The 22,774-nt window shown below is 38.7% G+C and overlaps 1 protein-coding gene across 7 annotated transcripts in view; it reads right to left on the bottom strand.

Annotated features, from left to right (window-relative positions):
* The window catches only part of BTBD10 (BTB domain containing 10), a 79,418-nt gene extending 56,672 nt beyond the window's left edge, over positions 1–22,746 (bottom strand). For 3 of the 7 annotated variants that reach the window (XM_006142549.3, XM_014584797.2, XM_006142552.3), the window contains exon 1: positions 22,643–22,746. Coding sequence is in view for 4 of the 7 variants with exons in the window: in XM_006142543.3 (XP_006142605.1) it covers positions 3,209–3,309 (101 nt within the window). In the remaining 3 variants the exon portion in view is untranslated. Of the gene's footprint in view, positions 1–3,208; positions 3,367–17,315; positions 17,409–21,725; positions 21,862–22,642 lie in introns of those variants that run through there. The other 4 variants (XM_006142543.3, XM_006142551.3, XM_006142544.3 and 1 more) reach the window with 3 other exon arrangements.
* Positions 22,747–22,774: the final 28 nt, after the last annotated feature.

Raw genomic sequence — 22,774 nt, 5'->3', positions numbered from 1 at the left:
TTTTTGTTTACTCAAACATTATTAAATAAAAAACGTAAGATTTTTAGAAGGATGAGAATAAGTAAAAGCACAGATGAAACATAAGATAGTTGGTAACTTGGGGCCAGCAGGTGGCGTGGTGGTAAAGGGTGCTGGAGTCCCACATGGCTGTCTATGATTTGAGTCCCCGACTCAACAGCTTAATTTCTCACTTTCCCTCTCTCTCTTGCTGTCCCTCTCTGTTCAAATTAAAATAAATAAATAAAGTTACATAAAATAATTCTTTTAAAAAAAAAAGATAGTTGGTAAATTGAAGCTGGGTGCTGGGCAATATGGATTTATTATACCTGTTCTGTTACAGTAAGTCATTTAAAATTTGAAAAGAAAAAATAATAAAAAACTAGTTTTTAATATTAACCTCATTTATTTTCATCTGACAAATGGGGACACTAATACTATCCAGAACTTCACCTTCACATCCAGTCAAGGTAATCTCCTGAAGATCCCTACCAGAAATGTCCTTTAGTTACTCTAACACTCTAATCATCCAAGGATTAGCTCAAGACTCATTTCCACCCACTCCACTGATAGCAGTTCCTTCTCTGAACTTTTATTTTGCAGCTCAGCACCGCGGTTTAAGTGCCCAACTGTCCTATTCCATGTGTAGATATTAAAGCATTCCAGAACAGCACTCTGACACACTTTTGAATCTCTCCTGAACTGAAGGCAGGTTCTCAATGATACTTGCTGATTCTTAGGTTTTAAAACCTCTCAGCCAATTAATCTACTTTAAATGCAAAAAAATACAAGTTTGAACAGTCTGTTTTTAAAAAGCATCCTAAGTTAGGGACTAGTAGTTAGCTAATAGCTATGTCACTGGACTACCATGTAGTCGATCGCGGTTCGAGTCCTGGACCCGGCAGCTTAAACTCATGCCAGGCCCATGTGGGTGCGTGTCCAAGATCCCGAGAGGAGAATGGAGGAGAAGGGATTGTGGCGTGGCCATCCCCCCCAGGGGTGATTTCTCACTTTCTGTCTCTCTGTCTTTTTGGCGAGCACACGCGCCCTATAGCAAAAAAAACTCTCCAAAAAAAAGAAAAACAAAGTATCCTAAGTTATGCATTCCTAAATATATAAAGAGAAAAGATTTCTAAAATCTGTTCTTCTTTGGACAGATTTTCTACAAATAAACTTCCAAAACAAACCTATTCAAAAGACTTCATGGCCTTCTCATTAAAAAAAATCAATTTGGGGGCCAGCAGGTGGCATGGCGGTTGAAGTGTTGAACTTCCACATGACTTACAGCAGTTCAAGTCCTGCACCTGTCAGCTTGCTTTCTCACTTTCTCTTTCTCTATCACTCTCTTTCTCTCTCTGTCTCTCTCTGATGCGTGCAGGTGCCCTATAGCAAATTTAAAATAAAATAAAAAATAAAAAATAAAATAAAATAAATAATTCTTTTTTAAAAAATCAATTTACTGGTATTTATTTTCAATTCCACTCTAATGTTTTTCATTTGAACAACCCTAAGTACTGCTGCAGCCTACCTAAAAACAGCACCAAAAAATAACTAATGATACAGGTATTAAGAAGAGTTTTGGTATTTATTACTGAAATAAAACAACAGTAATGAACGAAGTAATGTTAATTTTTATAAATTTCTCCACTGTATGCATGTAGTGTTTATAAAGTAAATAATGGCTTATTTTCACCCTATGACTTCTTCATTATATAATGCAGTATTTACATTATACATTAGCAGAAAAATATCAAGAACAAAGAAAGATAACATAATTCATAAATGACAGCAATGTGATAAAACCAAAACCTCTTTAATATCAAAGACAATTATCCAAGAAATAGAAATGAGGAAAAGAACTACAGCTCACTCGAAGGCCCAATACATGTGCAAAAGCACGCACATACAAACACACACACACACAAATGAACAAACGAAACAACCAAAAAGCACAAATTTGTCATTACTTACAAATTAAGAAAGTCAACTGAACATTATCATTTTATACCTTAGCACATTAAAAGTTCATTAAAATTTTCAAAAGGTGAACATTTTGTCAGGATATCTAAGAAGTACCAGTCACATTTTCTTGCTATAGTATAGTTTAAAAGTGTCTGAACCATTGAAAACACAAAAGGATTTCAATATCATCCTTTTTTTTTTTTTTTAAGGAAGCAGGTATCCAGTATGAGTGATTAGGAAAATTTTACATTCAAATCAGTAAAATGTTCAGTAGCATACCCTAAGTAATATTCAAAAAGCAAAATCTTCTATGAAAACATGCTTACATACCTGTAATCTGTGACATTTATGAGCTATCCACATATTAAAATATCAGATCACGAAGTGTTCTAAATGACCCATTCCTCATTAAGTCACACAGTACAAAATGAAAGTTCTAAAAGTAATATACAGAGGTGTGGTCCTGTAGCCTAATAGTAAGGGAGTCACATCCCATATGGCCAATTGAAGTTTGGCCACAACTGATGGATTCTGGCCCCAGCATACCACAAGGTCATGTGTATGCATGCCCTAAATCCTGACAGGATAAAGGAACAGTGACCATACCCCATTGGGAAGTGCTTTCTCCTGTCCTTTTCTCTCTCCATCTCTTTGTTTCTCTCTGTGCCCTCTGGCAATTAAAAAAAAAAACGTATTTTATATATATATACACACACACACACACACACACCCAGGCTAAAACTTTTAAAATGAATTGCACTTCACGCATTAAACTTTTAATGAACGAGTAGCATCATTCCAGAAAAATTAATTTTCCCATATGGATCATGATGATAACAATATAAATTCACATAGTTACAAATATGGAAGCAATCACTGAAATAAACCTATAAATTATCATGTGTAAACCATATACACAAGGTATTTAGAGCACAAAATAGTTCCCATTAGAGAGTTTTAAATACAAAGAACTAACCTATCTTGCCAGAGTTCCCAATTAAATCAATTATAACATTTAATCATGAGCTCAGCTAAGAAAATTTTCACATTATTTAGAGACAGGATTAGGCAACTACAAATATTTTCAAAGTTAAAAAAAATAAATTTCTCTCTAAATGTTATTTAGGAAGAAATAGAAACATTCATACAGCCTCCATCCTCTGACAGAACTTGCTACAACCAAATGCAATAATAGTCTTAAACAGTTTCAGCAGAGCTTTGATATGTGAAATATGTATTTTCTACCTACCTTGAATGTTTATAAAGTTTACGAGGTCTACTATGCAATTTCCGATCCCAATTCTCTGGATCACTGGAGTTACTGTCATAGGGATGAGGCCGTCCTGCCATCCCACTTCAAGCTTCCTCACACTACTGCTCTGAAAGCACTCATGTAGCACCCATAACCTACATGAAAGAGTAGTGTTGACCTTTAAATCTATTCCATGAAGAATAAAATAGACTTTTATATATGTACTTGATAATACTGATATTATTGTGACACATTTTTTAAAGTAATGAATAGATTATAAAATACTAAACATACAAAATGCCACAATAGGTTAAAATAAACCCCAGCTAGGTCCCTCATGTTTCCAAATATCAATACATATAGCACCAAAAATGCAAGTTTTTGTAGAATGATTCTTTTAGGTACAATTTCAACTGAACACATTTCTTAATCAATACAAGAACAGTTAAAGATGATTTTAAAAGCATACGGGGGCCAGCAGGTGGTGTGGAGGATAAGACAACTGGATCCCACATGACAGACTGCATAGTTTGAGTCCTAGACCTGAGACCCAGCAGCTTGAAAATCATGCTGCATGTGTGTGTGTGTGTGTACACCCAAAATCCCAAGAAGAGAATGAAGGAGAAAGGATTGTGGCATGGCCCTCCTCCCTGGAGGCGATTTCTTACCTTCCCTCTCTCTCTCTGGCCAACACACACGCCCTATCCCAAAACTTAAAGATTAAAAATTATAGAAAGAACAAATATGACCCTGAAATTAATTTCTGCTCAAAAATAAATGCATGTAGCGATCCTGATATTTCCCTAGGATGTAATCACCACAAAAGTTTTACTTGAATGATCCGTGTACATCTTAATGTCTTTTCTTTCTTTTTTTCAACTTTTGAACTTTTATTCTAAAACAAACATAGTTGAAATAAATCCATGGTTTCTAGACAAATCAAAAATTGGATTCTGTGTCTTCAACCAGGATCCCTATGAGAATAACAGCTTCCAGTCAGGGTTGCTGAGTTGGCACCTGAGGCTTGATGGACTGAGCTGGCGGTTGCCATCCCCATTCCCACACGTATCTTAAGATAGGGACCCTCATCCTCTCCAGCCAATCCACCCTGAAGGAGGCTCAGGGAGACATGTACAGTGGTAAGGCCATTAATGCCTTTTCATATGTGATGCTTGTGACTGTTATTTCTAGTATATAGTCACATGAAATTAAATGAAAACTCACTTAACTACAGAATACCGAACAAAGCATGTTTAAAGTATATTCACTATCCAATTTAATCTTCATAATTACCTTGCAAGAATTATAATTCCCACAAACAGAATAGTAAACAGCCTCAAAATATTGGTAACTTTGTCCAAAGCCACGCTGATGGTACATGGCAAGATTATAAAGAGTGATGAGATTTACATATAAAGTCTTTTTTTTTTTTTCTGGGAGAGGTTTTTGGCTATAGGGCGCATGCGCTTGCCAGAAAGACAGAGAGAGACAGAGAGACAGAAAGCGAGAAATCACCCTCCATGGGGGATGGCCACGCCACAATCCCTTCTCCCCCATTCTCCTCTCGGGATCTTGGGCATACACGCACACATGCCCGGTGTAAGTTTAAGTCACCAGTCCGAAACTCGAACCGCGGTCTACTACATGGGAGTAGACATAGCCATTATGCCAACTGTTGGTGATATAAAGTCTTGATACTGAAAAATGCTCAGATCAGGATATTTGTTTAGAAATAGATCAGATTTGACTTTTCAAGACTGCAAACACCAAAAAAGAAACACCCACTCCTGTAGAATTTCTATATACTTTTTCAAGCTGTATTTGATGGAGGAAGTGGAGATTTTGTATATCCAAGTCAAAGAAAAATCCCAGAATTGGGAAAGTACTATACCTTCCAGAGCTTTTTTTTTTTTTTTTTTTTAAAAAAAAGAGGTTTTTGTCTTAGGGAGGGTGTATGCACTTGCCAGAGAGAGAGAAAGACAAAGACTGAGAGAGGGAAAGTGAGAAATCACCCCCCTAGGGGGATGGCCATACCACAATCCCTTCTCCTACATTCTCCTCCTGGGATCTTGGGCACACGTGCACCCATACCTGGCATGAGTTTCAAGTCACCAAGTCCAGGATTCCAATCGTCGTAGGCCAGCTGAAGTGCAGCAACATAACTGCTATGTCTTCTGTCAGCCTCCCTTCCTGAGCCTTTTATGTTATTTCAGTACAGTTTCACAAAGAATATCAAAGGTAAACTCAGTAAAATCATGAAATGCGTCAGCTTGTGGGGTAGTGGTTATGGCAGATGAATCCCACATGGCTCACTGCTCAGCTGGGTCCAGTGGCTAGAAAAACACACAGCACAAATGCAAGCATGCCCAAAAATCCCACAAGGTGGGAGAAATGGAAGAGAAGGGATTGCAGTATGTTCATTTCCCATAGGAAGGTGCTTTCTCTCTCTCTCTCTCTCTCTCTGGAGCGTGCAGGCACCATCTGGCAAAATTTTTAAAAATAATAATAAATTTTGAGTCTATATCAAAATAAATAAATACTTCTATTTTAGAGAAATTATTTTGCTATTTTATGTTTTTTCTCACAATTACTTTGTAGCTTCTCCAAAACAGTTGAAAATAATGTAATAAATCTTACCTATAACCTTATATATAATAAATATATAAATAAATAGATAGATCAATGAGGGGAAATAAAAATAATAGAAAAGGAGAAAGGGGAGATTGCACAATGGCTGATTCAAATTTCTAGTCAAATGCCACATAGTGTATTTTCTAAACATCCCCAGAAAAAGAAGCCTATTTACTTAGGGATCACTGAATCATCAAAAATCAATCTGGTATTACATTAACATAAAAACCATGAAATTATTCTGAACACAAATATGTCTCAATCTCATCTGAGTTTTTAAGTATAAAAATAAAAATGTATTCACTATGAAAGAAGCTTTCTAAAACTTCTGATATTATGGCTAGTGATGATCTGTATTCTTTAGTGCATCAGAAGAGAAGAAAAAGAGAAAGAACAAATCATCAAGACAAAGGAGAAAGTGAGAGAAAAAAGATCACCAAGGGAGATACAAAAGGCATAAAGACTAGTAGAAAAAAGATACACAGATTTAGCAGGTTCTATAGAGTAAAACGTAAAATATTTTCTCCTGACTCTACTGGTCTCCTATAAGCTATTTTTGGAATTCACATTTCTTTATAGGATCATTTTACTGCTTCATATCAGAGACAGTGCTCTGAACAGGATAATCACAGGTGCCCGGCGACATGATCCTCAACTCGAGAAATGAGTAAGGCAAATTCACATTCGGATTTTTCCAACACCATTACAGTGGGTGGCACATATCTGGCAGTAGGGAAACACCAGTATGTTTTCCTAATTTTTTAAATTAGGAAATTAACAATCATGCACTTCACAATGCCCACAGAAAAAGTAAAAAATGTTCAGATGAAAGCTATCAAAAAGTCAACTGAGCAATCATATTCACACTGCATTTGTCAATGTAACTCAGGTATCATCCTGTGAAAAAGTTCCTATTCCTAACTCCCAATAGAGGATTTTTTCAAGCATGCTAAAAACAAGCAAAATTCAGGCTGAGATTTTGGAAAAAATAATGTCTTTAAAAATACACAAGCTGGGGAACCAGCAGTTAGCGTAATGGCTATGTCGTTGGACTCCCACGTAGTCGACCGCGGTTTGTGTCCCAGACCCGGTGGCTTAAAACTCATGCTGGGCGCGTGTGCATGCATGCCCAAGATCCCGAGAGGAGAATGGAGGAGAAGGGACTGCGGCGTGACCATGCCCTCTGGGGGGTGATTTCTCGCTTTCTGTCTCTGTCTCTTTCTGTCTGTCTGGCGAGCACACGCGCCCTATAAAAAAAAAAAAAAAAAATACACAAGCTGGGCCAGCCTTTGGCATGGTGGTTTAGGCAGCTAATCCCAGATGGTTGACCTCTCAATTCAAATCCTGGACCTGGCAGTTTGAAAAACATGCTAGGCACACGTGTGTGCATTCCCAAAATCCTGAAAGAAAGGAAAAATGGAGAAAGGACTGTGGTGTAACCATCCACTATGGGGGGGGTGGTGATTTCTCACTTTACCTATATCTCTGGCAAGTAAGTGCACCCTCTGGCGAAAAAAAAATTAATAAAGAAATACAAAAATATACATGATATAGCAATCCCATAGCCTAATGGTTCATGGCAGGTGGTTATCACATAGCTAACCACGATTCAAATCCTGGCCCAGCAGCTTGGAAAACACACTGGGCACATGTGCATACATGCCCCAAATCCCAACAGGATAAAGAAATGAAACAGAAGAACCTGTAGTATAACCACACTCCACTGGGTGTTTCTCTCTCTCTCTCTCTCTCTCTCTGGTGAGAACATGCATCCTTTGGCAAATTAAATAAAAAAATATACATGCATGCTAGTGTATTTTTAAATTTTATCAATAAGCTATAGATAAAATTGTAAATGGTTAAAAGGCAACTTACATAAGTTATATATGATTTTGTAATAATGATCTCTTCCATTTTAACCATCTTCTGTGCCACACTCAGTGACATCATATTTGTCTGACTTTCTCATCCACCCATTCATTCAAGTGCTTATTGCGCATCTACTACAAAATTAAGCGATCAAGAAGATATGCTTAAACAAGCCAGATATCTTTCCTGTGCTCAAAAAACTCATCCTAATAAGATTCTTCCTACAGTTCCATATACCTATGTCTCTCTCCTACCTGTAGCACCTCTGCTTAAGTTCTTACACTGTTACCTCATCCTTTATCCCCATTAAAGTTTGGGGGTTTTTTTTGGGGGGGGTGAGAGGAAGGTTTTTTGCTATAGGGCACATGCACTCACCAGAAAGACAGAGAGAGAAAGAGAGACAGAAAGCCAGAAATCACCCCCCAGGGCAGATGGCCACGCTGCAATCCCTTCTCCATTCTCTCAGGATCTTGGTCATGCACGCACAAGCGCTCAGCGTGAGTTTAAGCCACTGGGTCCCGGACTCGAAACGCAGTCAACTACATGGTAGTCCAGTGACAGAGCCATTACGCCATCTGCTGGTCCCTGCAGCTTCTTTTGAGTAATACATTAGTGCTGTGCCTGGAGCTGGCCCAGCAATTCAATTGCTAACGCCAATATCTGCTCTCTAGAAATATATACGGGTTGAGCAAACCTAATCCAAAAATCTGAAATCTGAATCACTCCAAGTCTGAAATGCTTTAGCACTGAATTCATGTCACAGATGTAAAATTCCACACCTGACCTCATGTGATAAATCACAGTCAAAATGCTGCAACAAGGGGCCAGCAAATGGTGTAGCAGTTAAGCTGATAGACTCCCATGTGGCTGACCATGGTTCAAGGCCTGAACCTGGTGGATTGAAAAAACACACAGGGCGTGTGTGCACATGTGACCAAGATCCTGGGAGAAGAATGGAGAAGGGATTGCAACATGGTCATCCCCCTGAGGGGGGGGGGTGATTTCTCATTTTCCCTCTCCCTATGTCTGTCTCTCCCCATCCACAACCCCCAGCGCACATGCCTTAAGGTGAAAAATCTCTTTTAAAAAAAAGTTGTAATATGAAAATACTTTCTATAGCCAGCCCCCTAGCCTAGTGACTAAGGGAGTTGAGTCCCACGTGGCAAATCGTAGTTCAAATCCCAGCCCTAGCAGCTTGAAAAACATCCAGACACATGTGTGTGCATGCCTAAAATCGCAAAGGATGGAGAAATGTAGGAAAAGAGATTGTGGCATGACTGTGTGCCATTGGGAGGCGTTTTCTCCCTCTATCAGTCTCCAGTGAGAACACATACTCTCCGGAAATTATAAAAATTTGTATAAGATTACCTTCAGGCTATGTGTGTAAGGTATGTATGTAACATAAATGAACCTCATGTTTAGGCTTATCCACAAAAGATAATTCATTATGTATATGTAAATATTCTAAAATACGAAAAAAATGTGAAATAAGAAACACTCCTGGTTCAATGAATGCAGTTTGGATAAAGGATACTCAAGTTCTAGGAGGAAAGTGGCTATGGGGCCAGCCTATGGCACAGTGGTTAAGGCCGCTGGATCCCGTAAGGCTGACACACTGTTAGAGTCCCAGACCTGAAGGTTTGAGAAACATGCCATGTATTTGCATGCATATCCAAAATCCCCAAAGGAGGGAGAAACAGAGAAGGGAATGAATGCAGTGTAACCATTCCTCATGAGGGGTGCTTTCTCACTTCCCTACTCTCCTTCTCTCTCACGCACATATGCTCTATGGCAAAATACTTTTTTTAAAATAACTATAAATGAGAGAAAATGTAACATCCCTGTTTGATATATGTCCCTGTTAGAAAATATTCTGAAACATTTTTCAATATATCAAACAAGACCTAAGTTCCCCCAAAATATTCCCAAAAATGCCTATTTAAATCTAATAGAAGCCCTTTCAGTTATCAAAACTTGTACTTTCTGATGCATTGCAGTTAAAATAAGGCAAGCTTAGCTGAGAACTTTAATCAGGATATTTTTACACTAGATTACATCTGGCTGAATTTTACATAACTAGTTTTGTGACATCAAAGAAAACCATTTATTCTTTCATTCAAAATTTATTAAGTACTTAGCACCTTTTTGGGCATTTTGATAATTGCTAGGATTACTTTAACAACATATTTAATAAAATTGCATAAAACTTCCATTAAAAGTAGGGACTATTGACTATCTGAAGGGTGTTAATCTGATTCACAAAATGTCAAGTCATCCAAAGTCAAATCATAATCAGTCCTTGATCTTCCAGAAGTTATCTGGATATAAAATATGTATGCTCATTGATTTTATTACTTTTATATAATTCCTATTTAAATTTTACTGACCTCTTTCTTTTTTAAAAAGAGAGATTTTTCACTATAAGGCGTGTGTACTCACCAGTGAGAGACAGACAGAAAATGAGAAATCACCCCCCAGGGGGGATGGACACAACACAATCCCTTCTCCTCCATTCTCCTCTCAGGATTTTGGGCACGCACGCACACATGCCTAGCCTGAATTTTAAGTCACCAGGTCCGAGATTCAAACTTCAGTCAACTACGTGGGAGTCCAGTGACATAATCATTACACCATCTGCTGATCCCAGTTTTACTAACTTCTTAATCAAGGTATTAATACTTTTTTTTCTAAGAGATTTTTGCTACAGGGCATGTGCGCTCACTGGAGAGACAGAGAGACAGAAAGCAGAAATCGCTCCTGTGGGGATGGCCACATCACAATCCCATCTCCTCCATTCCCCTCTTGGGATTCTGGGCATGCACACACACACACCTGCTGTGAGTTTTAAATTGTAGGATCCGGGACTTGAACTGTGGTCGACTACATCAGGGTGCAGTGACATAGCCACTATGCCACCTGCTGGTCTTAAACTGGTTATTAACAGTTTAAGAAATACTTGAAAATCTTTCCATATGTAAACATGTACAAAGAACCTGACATGACTAGCACTGTAAATAACTAAATATTATTTATAGTCCTAAATTCTTAAAACTAAAAAACATATTTTCTTTAATATTCTAAAGAAATATCTTAGTGCTTTATTGTCTTATGCTTATTATTTTTCCTTTTATACTGTGACCAATAGTATTGCTATCTAAACCAGAAGTACTGTAGTTGAAGCAAATCACCTTGACATAATATTAATTAATATAGGCAAAGCTCCTGTAAGCTGATGAAGTGCCTAAATCAAAGGAGATTACATTCAAATACTAATAAAGCAATACTCTTTAAACAAAGTCAGACTCTTAAACAATATTTTCTTTTTTAGCATCCATGACTTTTTTAATATTATGTTTTCTCATATAACCTTCATTATCCTGCTCCATTTTGACCTATTCATTATTCCCTTTTTCTAATATTCTTTCTGATTTTTTTGCTTGTCTGTTTATCTATCATCAACTCAACAGACTACAAAAGGCTCTAAATATGATTCAAGTTCTAGATTGCAGTGCTGTCCAACAGAACTTTATGTGAAATGGAAATGTTCTAAAACTGCACTGTCCAAAAAGCAGTCCTAGCTACATGTAGCTATTAAGCACCTAAATACTGAAAATATACTACAACTGAAAAACTAAATTTTTAACTTTCTATCTTCATTCATCTAAATTTAAACAGTTACATGTGGCTGATAGCTACCATATTTGTCAGTACAATTAGGGGTAGAATATTAGGGCTCTCCACCAAAGAAGTTCTTTTTCCCCTGAAATCTTCATTTGAATAAATCTGAAATTTGCTCTTAGGGGCTGAATAGTAGTACCTGTGATGCTTTGTGAGGCTGACCCACATGAGAGGTCTCCAGGTTTACATCCAGACACCTCACTGAGTACACCGGGCATGTGCATGCCATGATCAGGTGCTGGTTGAAGCAAGGGATAGATCATCAAGACTCCATCGGAGGTGTTGTTTCTGTGTTTCGTTCTCTCTGTTTGTCTCACTCACAGAAGAAATAAATTAAAAGCTTTTATAGAAACTTATAAAAAATTTTCCCTGAAATGAAATACTTGTTCAGAAAAAAAGAAAAAACACATATTTCTATGTTCTACATATACCTGTCTTAGTATTACATGTAGTGTTTCATTTTAATAAAATGACTTTTTTTTATATTAGAAGATCTTCAAGATAAGGCTTCAATTCAGTAAGTAAAAGTCTGTGGTGCATATAGACAGATCAACGAATAGAACTGAATGAACAAAAGGCCCCACTGCTTCAGCATGCACAGCGAAAATGCTGTGCTACACAGACTGGGGATTACACAGGAGGCCCAGGTTTAATCTATGGTTCAACCTAGAGGCCAGACACAGTGAAATGTGCCTGTAATCCCAATGATTCAGGAGGCTGAGACAGAAGGATCATGAGCTCAAGGCTTGCCTGTGCAACACAGACAGACCCTATCTAAAAATGAGCCGGACATGGTGGCATATGCCTTTAGTCCCAGTTGGGAGGCTGAAGCAGAATTGTGACACAGCAAGACTCTGTGTTAAAAAAAAAAAAAAAAAGGAAAGAAAAGAAAAAAAAAAAAAAAACCTAAAAGATAAGAGAATTGAGGGTCACCAAGTGGTGTGGTAGTTAAGAGCTAGACTGTGCAGTTTGAGTCCTGGACCTGGTGGCTTGAAAATCACACTGGATATGTGTGTGCATGCCCAAAATCCCAAGAGGAGAATGTAGGAGAAGGGATCACGGCACGGCCATCCTCCCTGAAGGGTGATTTCTCACTTTCTCTGTCTCTCTCCAGTGAGCACACACACCCTATGGCAAAAGCCTAAAAAAAAAAAAAAAAATTAAAAATTAAAAAAGATAAAGGGAATTTGATAAAAGATAAAATGGCATCTCAAATCACTTGAAGAAAACACAGACACTAATAAATAGTACTGGATAAATACTTGGAAAATCATAAAATAAAATCCATACTTCACATCATTTACTAGTGTATGCTCCAAATGAATCAGCTATCTAAATGTAAAATAGGGCCAGATAATGCCACAGAAGTAAGGCACAACACTCTGCAAGACTGACCCACATGGGAAGGTTCTCGGTTTGCAAATGGAGACTTCTCTGAGTATGCCAAACATGTATGTGCCCATGATCTGAGGCTGTCTGAAGCTGGGGGTAGAGAGTAGTGCTAGTGTCATTTCAGGGGTGCTGTCTTTTGTCTCACTATGGAGGGCATAAGTACAGAAGAAACAACTTTTTTTAAATGTAAAAATTGAAATTATGCAAATACTTAAAAAAAAAAGGTGATTTCCCTTACAGCCTGAAAGGAGGGAAAACCTTTATTTTCTTATTTGACTATATAAAACTAAACACCTTTACAGTGCGAAAAAGCACCAGAAATCATAAACAAAATTTTTGAAACAAATATGTTTGCCATATATTACAAAGAGCTAACTCCACAATATATCAAGAATGCTTTCCAAAAGGGAAAGAAAAAGACGATTCTCAGAAAAATAAAGGCAAACGGCCTTAAAAATATAAAAACATGTTCAACCTAACACATAAGATTGCTCTCTGCAGTCCAGCATGTGCTACCAAAACAGGGCCTAAAGTGTTTTAATCTTCAAGTCTAGCTATGTATCTATTATCTGAATTTAATTTTTTCTCTCAATTTTTTTCTCTTTCCTTGCCAGAAAAAGACAAAGAGGGGAGAGAGAGAGAAAGAGAAAGAGAGAGAGACAGAGAGAGAGAGAGAGAGAAAGAAAGCACCTCCCCATGGGGAAGTGTCACACTGCAATCCCTTCTGAATTTCATCATCTTTTTTGGGATTTAGGGCATGTACACACAAGTGCCCAGCATGGTTCTTGGGCGTCCCTATCCAGGATTCGAATCACCGTAACCACACCATAGGCTGGCGCTGAATTTACTCTTAATTTTTAAAAATAAAAATTGTAAGTCATCACATACAGAATTATCCCAATTTTAGGTGAGTGTAGTGTGTGTGTAAGTATGTATGTACACACACACAAATACATATTTGTGAGTGGAAGCAATTATCATTGGGTCATGGCACTGGTGTCATTTTCTTCTTTGCCCTCTGCTAAATATCCCAAATTATATGTAACACACATTACTTTTTAAGTCAAAAGAAATATCTCCAAAGGAGCCTACTTTTTTTTAAAGAGTTATTTATTTAATTTAATTAATTTATTTATTTTAAATTTGCTTTAGGACATGTGCGATCACCAGAGAGAGGGAGAGAATGAGAAAGCAAGCCATCAGGTCTGGAACTTGAACCATGGTCAGCCATGTGGCAGTCCAGCCCCCATCATGCTACCTGCGGCCCCAAAGCCTACTCTAACAAGAAAATATCCAAAGAACTTACTGTAAAACAATTGCAAAATTAACAACTGTTCACAAATACTGCTAAATCATAACTAGAGAAGCAAACATGATTAAAGACACTATACCATTTTTCTTTTAAAATAAAAGAATTTATCCCCTTTCTGAATATCTTTAGAATTCAATTAACATGATCAGCTGCATATATGTGTATTTACAGATAATGCACATATACTACCACACCGGTACTATGGATATAGTACATATATATGAAAAATGGGAATGAAAAAAGGATACAGTAAAAATTATATATAGGGACCAGAAGGTGGCAAGGTGATTAAAGCACTGGATTCCCACATAGCCAACCACAGTTTCAGCCTGGACCCAGGGGCTTGAAAATCACGCTAGGGTATGTGTGTACATGTGTGCATGCCCAAAATTTCAAGAGGTAAATGGAAAAGAAGGGACTGTGGCATGACCATCACTCCTGGGGGTGTGATTTCTCCCTCTCCCTCTCTGTCTCTCTCTAATGAGTACACATCCCCTATGTCAAAAATCTTAAAAATATATAGATATGAACAAGATTTAGTGTTTTTTTAATACTGCAAAATAGTTTTTCATACACTCCTGCAAATACATGCACCCCGTTAGTGAGATCTATAATAAACCACTCAAGAATCAGGAGAGCTAGGGATCTGTATTCTGTTAATAGTTTCAGCCTTCCCACTACAGGCCCTTATCATTCATAAGAATCAGTTAAAGGCGGTTGATCTGCACTCCAGTTTACTTTCCAAAAATTAGAGTATTAATGATTCTAAAGTACTCTCAATATTATAATTTTATAACCCCACTAGTCTCTAATAGCCAACTATTTTTTGCACAAATTTTTATGAGATAAAATTGTGAACAGTTGTTAATTTTGCAATAAAATAAAATTCATCATTTTAAACAACTGTAAGTTGTATAGTATACATTCAGAATGCTGTACTACAATGTAATGTTTGGACGTTTTATTTTTAAATACTTTTAAATGTTTTAATTTCTTTCTTTCATGAGAAAGAGCAAGAATGGGGGAGCATCAGAGGGTGGGAGGACTACCCTCAACAATATTTTTCCTACCACAATCCCCTTTCTCCAGCCCTTTGGCTAGTCAGGATCTTGGATGCACACACACACCAAGTATGTTTCAGGTCGACTCAAGATCCAAAACTGCAGTCAGCCATGTGGCTTCCAGCAGTGCATATCAGTACCCTACTACCTATTCCACCTTAGCTAGGCCAACTCCAGAAACCTGAGAAACAATGCATCTCCCTATCTTCCCTCTCTCCTTGCCTTCTTTACCTCTAGTGACCACAATTCTGCCCTCTTATTATGAATATTTTTAACTTCCATAGATGAGTGAAAAGATGTGGCATAGCTTTCTGTGCCTGGCTTAACATTATGTCTTCCAGATTCATCCATCTTGCCTCAAAGGGGAGATTTCATTCTTTTGCATAGCTAAGTAGCATTTATTTTTAAGCTAACACTTAATACAATTTACAAATAGAAAACTAAGGATAACTTTCCACTCATCTGTGTTTTTAGACTGTAAGTAGGTAAGTCTTGGGACCAGCAGAATGCATAATGGTTAAGTCACTGGACTCCCACGTAGTCGACCACAGTTTGAGTCTCACCGACGCGGTAGCTTAACCTCACGCCAGGTGTGTATGCCCAAAATCCTAAGAGTAGAATGGAGGAGAAGGGACTACAGAGTGGTCATCCCCCCACGGGGTGATTTCTTGCTTTTTGTCTCTTCAGTGAGCACATGTACCCTATAGCAAAAATCTCTTTCTAAAAAAAAAAGAAAAAGTAGGTAACAGTCTCCCATCACATTTTTTTTTTTTTAAATGCTATCTCTTGGGACCAGCAGGTGTCATGGTGGTAAGGGCGCTGGACTCCCATATGGCCAACCAAAGTTCAAGACCTGGACATGGTAGCTTGCTTTCTCACTCTCTTTCTCTATCGCTCTCCCTCTCTGGTCAAATTATAAATAAATAATTAAATAAATAAATAAATAAATAAATAAATTTAAATAAAATAATTCTTTAAAATAAGTAAATAAATGCCATCTCTCTTCAAATTATTCTCCTTTTCCTTTTGTCTACTTCTCTACCTGGCATTCAAATGACATAGAATACCATATATCAATCAGTGAATGACAATATGAAAAACAAGAAAAAGGGCTTCCTATTGTTCAGTACTTACTAGAATAAAGGAAAAGAAAAAGCTTTGCAATTTCCAGTGGAATAGTAATATTGACAAAGCTGTAAATAGTCATTTGAACTTGTTCTCTCCAAATGAGACAGCCAAATGTGAATGTAAATGAATGGATGGATGTGTTTCAAGATTACTAGGAAGAGGAGCAGGAGGCAATAATGCCAACACACTGTTTTCTGAGTATATACACAGAACAAAGTAACATACATTCATACATCATTTTAATACTTGCACAACACTATTATTTCACACTTAAATAGCTGACAACTGTAATCTATACACAATTTTTAAAAACATGTTTGCCATAGTGCCATGTGCACTCTCCAGAGACAGAAAGAGAGGGGAAGTGAGAAAACATTCCCCAAAAGGGATGGCCATGCTGCAATCTCTTCTCTTCTCCTCTCAAGATTTTGGGCAAACATGCACATGTACCCAGTATGATATCCAAGTTACAGGTCCGGGGTTCGAACTGTGGTTGGACATGTGGGAGTCCAGCATCTTAATCACCACACCACCTCCTGGCCCCAATCTAAACATATTTTTAATTTATGGAAACAAAGGCTCAAAGAGGTTAAGTAACTTTAATATCACAGAGTTAACAATGAGCTTTAAACTCAGACCTAAATGATGTCAAATAAGCAGAAATGTAAGATTACATTTTAAAATGTCCTTAGAAAAGTTTTATTCATAGTTTCTAATCAAGTACTTCAATGATTCACTATCACAGATTCTCATTCTCAGCTAAATACTAAATGTTAATTTGTGACCGAAATACAAATGCATCACTCATTTCACTACAAAGATAAAAATAAGTACCATATAATTAGATATTGTACATTTTAAAAACCAAATAATATTAACTATTAATAGAGTGAAGAAACAGTTTCATTAGCAAAGATAAAATCTTCAGAAATCTATGACATAAAATCTTTGTTTCCTCTTTATGTTCAAGTTTCTACTATTTCAAAGAATCAGTTCATTGTATTTCCATTGCCTACAACTAACATTTACCAACCTCTTAATCTTCTCCCAGAGAGCAGCTCTTTAAATTCTGATTGGTCACCTTCCATTTCTGTTCTAGATTGCTACTTTCTTAACAAGGTAGGTCTCAGTTTCGAGGATTCCAAAGTAAACCAGAGCAATCCATGATAGGAAAAAAAAATATTAGCTTGAATTCTAATAAACATTTTATTTAAAAAGAGGAAAATGGGAACCAGCAGGAGGCATAATGGTTATGTTGCTGGATTCCCACAGTCAACCCCAGTTTGAGTACCAGACCTACTGACTTAAACTCATGCCGGACATGTGTGTGTGCATGCCCAAGATCTCAACAGGAGAACTGAGTAGAAGGGATTGCAACATGGCCATCCACCCTGGGGGATAATTTTTGGCTTTCTGCGTCTCTTTCTGTCTCTCCAGTGAGCACAAGTGCCCTACAGCAAAAATAACTCAAAAAAAAAAAAAAAAAAAAAAAGAGGAGGGAAATAGCTTAATAGTTCTTCCTCAAGTCAGATGATGATACAGAGGTAATACAGCTGGATGAACATAGAAAAAGTTCCAGGTTCTGATCTCAGGATTTCCTGGATCGTGCACATGATTTGAGCTGGCTGAGACTGGGTATGGATCATGCATGGTATGAAGACCCTATTGGGGTGTCTGGCTTTCCATCTCTCTGTTTCTTTCCCTCATGGCAGAAACAAATGAATAAATTTTTAAAAATTGTCTGTCCTCTTAATGAGTGTCTCTAGTTACCTCTCCCCCTTACTTTCAGTTCAGAACTAACAAAGAAAATCAAGGAGTCAAACAGATGAAGATAAAAAATCTGAAACCAAAGGCCAAAAAAAGCTTATTATTTTGACTATAAAGCTAACTTATCTAATTAGAATTGTAAATATTCTATTTTCTTCTCCTGCATAGGGGTCCAAACTGCTTGGATAAACCTAGTATTCATATGAAAAGAGAATGTATATTCAAAAATTGAGAATCTAAAAACAGAACCAGAAGGCTCTAGGTAAAATATACTGGATCTTTTATTCTAGCTTCACCTAATCCTCTTTCAGTAAGGAATCTCAGGGGTGGAGAAAAGGCAAAAAGCTACTTCTAAAAGAGAACGTCCTACTTTATGAGTCACAGTAGAAATATGGGGAAAGGAAGGGCCGGCAGGTGGTGTGGTGGTTAAGGGTGCTGGACTCTCACATGGTCAACCATGGTTCATGTTCCACACTTGGTGGCTTGCTTTCTTACTTTCTCACTCTCTGTGTCCCTCTCTGGTCAAATTAAAATAAATAAACAAAGTTAAATAAAATAATTATTTTTTAAAAAAAGGTAATATTGGGAAAGGAAAGTGATGGTTCCCGCCTTCAACACGCACAATCTCCACAAAAATAAAACAATTCCCTCAAAAGTTTTTTGTTTTTTAAATTTATGCTCTAGGGTACATGCAGAAAGAGAGAGGGAAAGTGAGAAATCACCCCCTGGGAGGATGACCATGCAATCCCTTTGCTCCAGTCTTCTCTCAGGACTATGGGTATACACACACACACACACACACACACACACACACACCGGTGTGATTTTCAAGCCACAGGGTCCTGGATTTGAATACCGCAGGTAGTCATGCAAAATCCAGCATCTTAACCTCCACGCCACCTGTTGGTCCTCTCAGAAATGTTTTTACAATCTTTATTGGGAACACCTCACAAACATCTATCCTCCTCTTTCACTTCCGACTACAGAGATAAGGTTGAGAAGACTGAGGAGACTGGACTTGACCTGAGAAGACTGGACTAAACTGAAGGTCATCAAGTCTACAAATTCTCAAAGCAGTTCTGATTAAAAACCAATATTTCGGACCGGCAGTTGGCGTAATGGCTATGTCGCTGGATTCCCGTGTAGTCGACTGCGGTCCGAGTCCCGGACCCGGTGGCTTAAACTCACTCTGGGCTTGTATGTTCCCAGGAGGAGAATGGAGAAGGGATTGCGGCATGGCCAATCCCCCCTGGGGGGTAATTTCTCACTCTCTGTCTCTCTGGCAAGCGCATACCCCCTATAGCAGAAACCCCTCAAAAAAAAAAAATAAATAAAATAAACAAACAGTATTTCATGCAGTGTTTGCATGAGCTATGATAACTTTAACTGTAAAGTCAACCACTTTGTAAAACTGCATAGACAAAAAAAGATGCCTATTCCACCTTCCTTTTCAAATCTCTCTCACCTAGATTCCTCTCATACTCTTACTGCCTGTGAGAACTCTCACCTTGCCTTCTATACCTAAGGTCACCTCTTACTTAGACCTGACCTCTATAACTCCCTTTCCTACAGTCCAGCTAGGTATGAATCAGATTATGTGATTAAAGTACTTCACACAGGTAAATAAGGTTTAATCCTCAAAGTCCAATTCCACAGATGTCATTAAGCTCTACTATGTATAAATCACCAAGTTTAATCAAAGTACCTATTCTTACAAGAAAATACAATTAAATCAATGTTTTAATAGACAATATAAGGAAGATGTACAAGAGTGCCTGCTTCACATCACTTTCTCTACCATTTCTTTCCTTCCACTGCCAAACCCACCCTGCTATCCTGGCTCCCATCTTCGAGAGAATAAAATCCAGAGAATCAGTATTTCTTCCCAAAATGTCAATGACTAGAAAAACAAGGTAGAATGGCATAACAAAGAACAAACATGCAAATCCTGAGATGAACTGTAGAGGGTCTCCTTCATTTAATTTTACATATTAGCTGCAAGTATGATAAAAAGCTTCTAAAGAAATCAAGTTCCTTTACAAGATACCTATAAATCAGCTTTGTTCAGAAATATGAGTTACTAAACTGTAAATAAAATGAGAAATTTTTTCTTCATTATGACCAGTTAAAATGTTAATTGCATACTTGCTTTAAACCTTTTTTTTCCAGTTGTACAAATTACTAATTTTTAGAACTACACTGGAAAGCAAGATACAGCTATAATCAGATTCAGATGTAACTGGGCCACATACAGTTATTTTTAATTAGTTGTCAATATTTTTAAAAATCAAAGATTGCACACAAGTCTAGATTTCCTATGTTCTCGCGAGAAGGTTGAAGCCTGGGCCCATAATCATAGACCACACTAATCAAGCGGACCTGAATACCAGCTGTCCTTTAATAAAGAGTAAACTCCATAGTGAATTTCACTCATTTTCGTTATCAGTCTAATACCTCAAGGCATGCTGTTACTCATAATCTATCCCCTTGAAAGAAGCATAGTATTTTCCAGAGTACTTCCAAACTCACATAAGTCACCTAAATACAAAAAGCCAAAAAACAGACCACAGAGGTTTGTAATTCCATAGTTAATAATAATAATAATAAATTCACAACACTTATAAGAATACGAATAAAATTTGTATTGGTGGAAGGATAACATAGGAGATTAAAAAGTCTACTTGAAAGCATTTTGGGAACTGAGAAAAAAGAGTAAAAATAAAAAGTTGTACACTAAAAGCTTTTCTGATGAACACTATGCTACTCTGTCATTCCTCACTCCTTCCTTCAGAACCTCCCCTTCCTACTTTCTCTTTATGTATAAGACTATAAGACAGCTCCTAAACTTTCAGAAAGTTAAGAGAAATTTATGAAACACACTTACAACTTCAAAAATAATTCTCCTCACACTTTCTTTATTGGTCTTAATCCACCACTGCATGCTTTCGCAAGTGTTTTCTACGCTTTCTGTTATATATTCAAATGGTACCTGCAGTCCTGGACTTCAGTCCTGGATCTGCTCTCCAGTACAGAAATTCTTTTGGCCCTTATGTTTGCATTTTCTTCTTATGTCTATTTCTCTATTCCATGAGGGACCAAGCAAGAGACAGACAAACAGCTCCCTTGAAGGGTTTTGAAAATGCCATCCATCCTCTGTCTCTGCCAGCCCAAATCATGGAAACCTGTGTCTGGAGTAACCAGGAAGGGCTCCTGACTTCAATCAGGTCCATTGGGCAAGCTTCCCACGTGGGTCTGCCTTTCGGAGCCTTACCACCATCCAGCTCTGGTGGCCTTCTTTCATTCCATTTTCTCTCTCTTCCATTAAAAATGTATTCCTAACCCCTCTCTCTAAAATCTTTTGATTGTATTTGTGCAAGGAGGTGTGGGAGTATGGAAGGGGTAGAAGTAGGAAGGAACCCACTGTCCAAATAAAATCAATACACTATGCTGCTTCGTTCAAATCCATTTAAATAGAAAGCAACGAAGACAACGATAAAACACTTTTATCTGCTAAGTGTACCAAGTGACAAGCAAGTAAAGCTCTGACTTTAGCATGTCTGGGCTAGTGACTTCATCAGAGTCGAAAACACTGAGGAGAAATGAGAAGTAGGCAATCCTGGGGGCCATGGGGTGGTCTCGTTGGCCCACACTAACACATTTCAAAGCGAGGTCTCACCTCCCCACTCCGTCTCCACAGATAAAGGGTATTAGGAGACTTGCATGTGAAGAAAAAAGAAAGGAGAACGTTTGTGTGTGCGCGAGTTTGGGGAACACAAAGCTTTACCACACGTGATGCCGTCAGTAAAGCCACGCAGCACACCACCGGGCGCGCCCCTCTTCACCCAAGGGCAGACTACCCACCAGCCTGCCCTATTGTGATGCGCCCTCCCCAGGATGTCGCCGCGCCAGTGTACCAAGTGACAAGCAAGTAAAGCTCTGACTTTAGCATGTCTGGGCTAGTGACTTCATCAGAGAGTCGAAAACACTGAGGAGAAATGAGAAGTAGGCAATCCTGGGGGCCATGGGGTGGTCTCGTTGGCCCACACTAACAAATTTCAAAGCGAGGTCTCACCTCCCCACTCCGTCTCCACAGATAAAGGGTATTAGGAGACTTGCATGTGAAGAAAAAAGAAAGGAGAACGTTTGTGTGTGCGCGAGTTTGGGGAACACAAAGCTTTACCACACGTGATGCCGTCAGTAAAGCCACGCAGCACACCACCGGGCGCGCCCCTCTTCACCCAAGGGCAGACTACCCACCAGCCTGCCCTATTGTGATGCGCCCTCCCCAGGATGTCGCCGCGCCAGTCCGCGATGACAGGAAAGGGGCGGGGCACGGGTCCACTCTGCCCTGGAAAGGAGGGATGAGAGGATCGCCTCCAGCTGAGGAGAGGCCTCTGGACTCCCGCCCTAACAGCGGGACCCTCGAAATCCAGTGCCATCCCTGGCTCTCCCGATGGGGGACCCGCGCCCCACTCCCAGGGGCCGGCCACCGCAGCCCGGCTCTCACGCCCAGATGCGTCCTCCGCCCCAGCCAAAGCCAGCCTCCCGCGCCGCCCCCACCGAGTCCCCAGCTGAGTCCCGTCACCCGCGAACCTGCAGTCCCCTGTGAGTGTGCACTGAAGGGCGAGGCGGACGCGAGGTCGGCGCCACCTCGGTTTCCTCCCCAACCGGACTCCTCCGGCGGCGGCAGGGGGAGGGGGCACACCGGCGGGGGGGGGCAGCGGC

The sequence above is a fragment of the Tupaia chinensis genome, unplaced genomic scaffold, assembly GCF_000334495.1.
Source record: "Tupaia chinensis unplaced genomic scaffold, TupChi_1.0 Scaffold000077_1, whole genome shotgun sequence".
In the NCBI taxonomy this organism is placed as follows: domain Eukaryota; kingdom Metazoa; phylum Chordata; class Mammalia; order Scandentia; family Tupaiidae; genus Tupaia; species Tupaia belangeri.
Note: the sequence above shows the minus strand (reverse complement) of the source record. Positions and strands in the feature narration are given on the sequence as shown.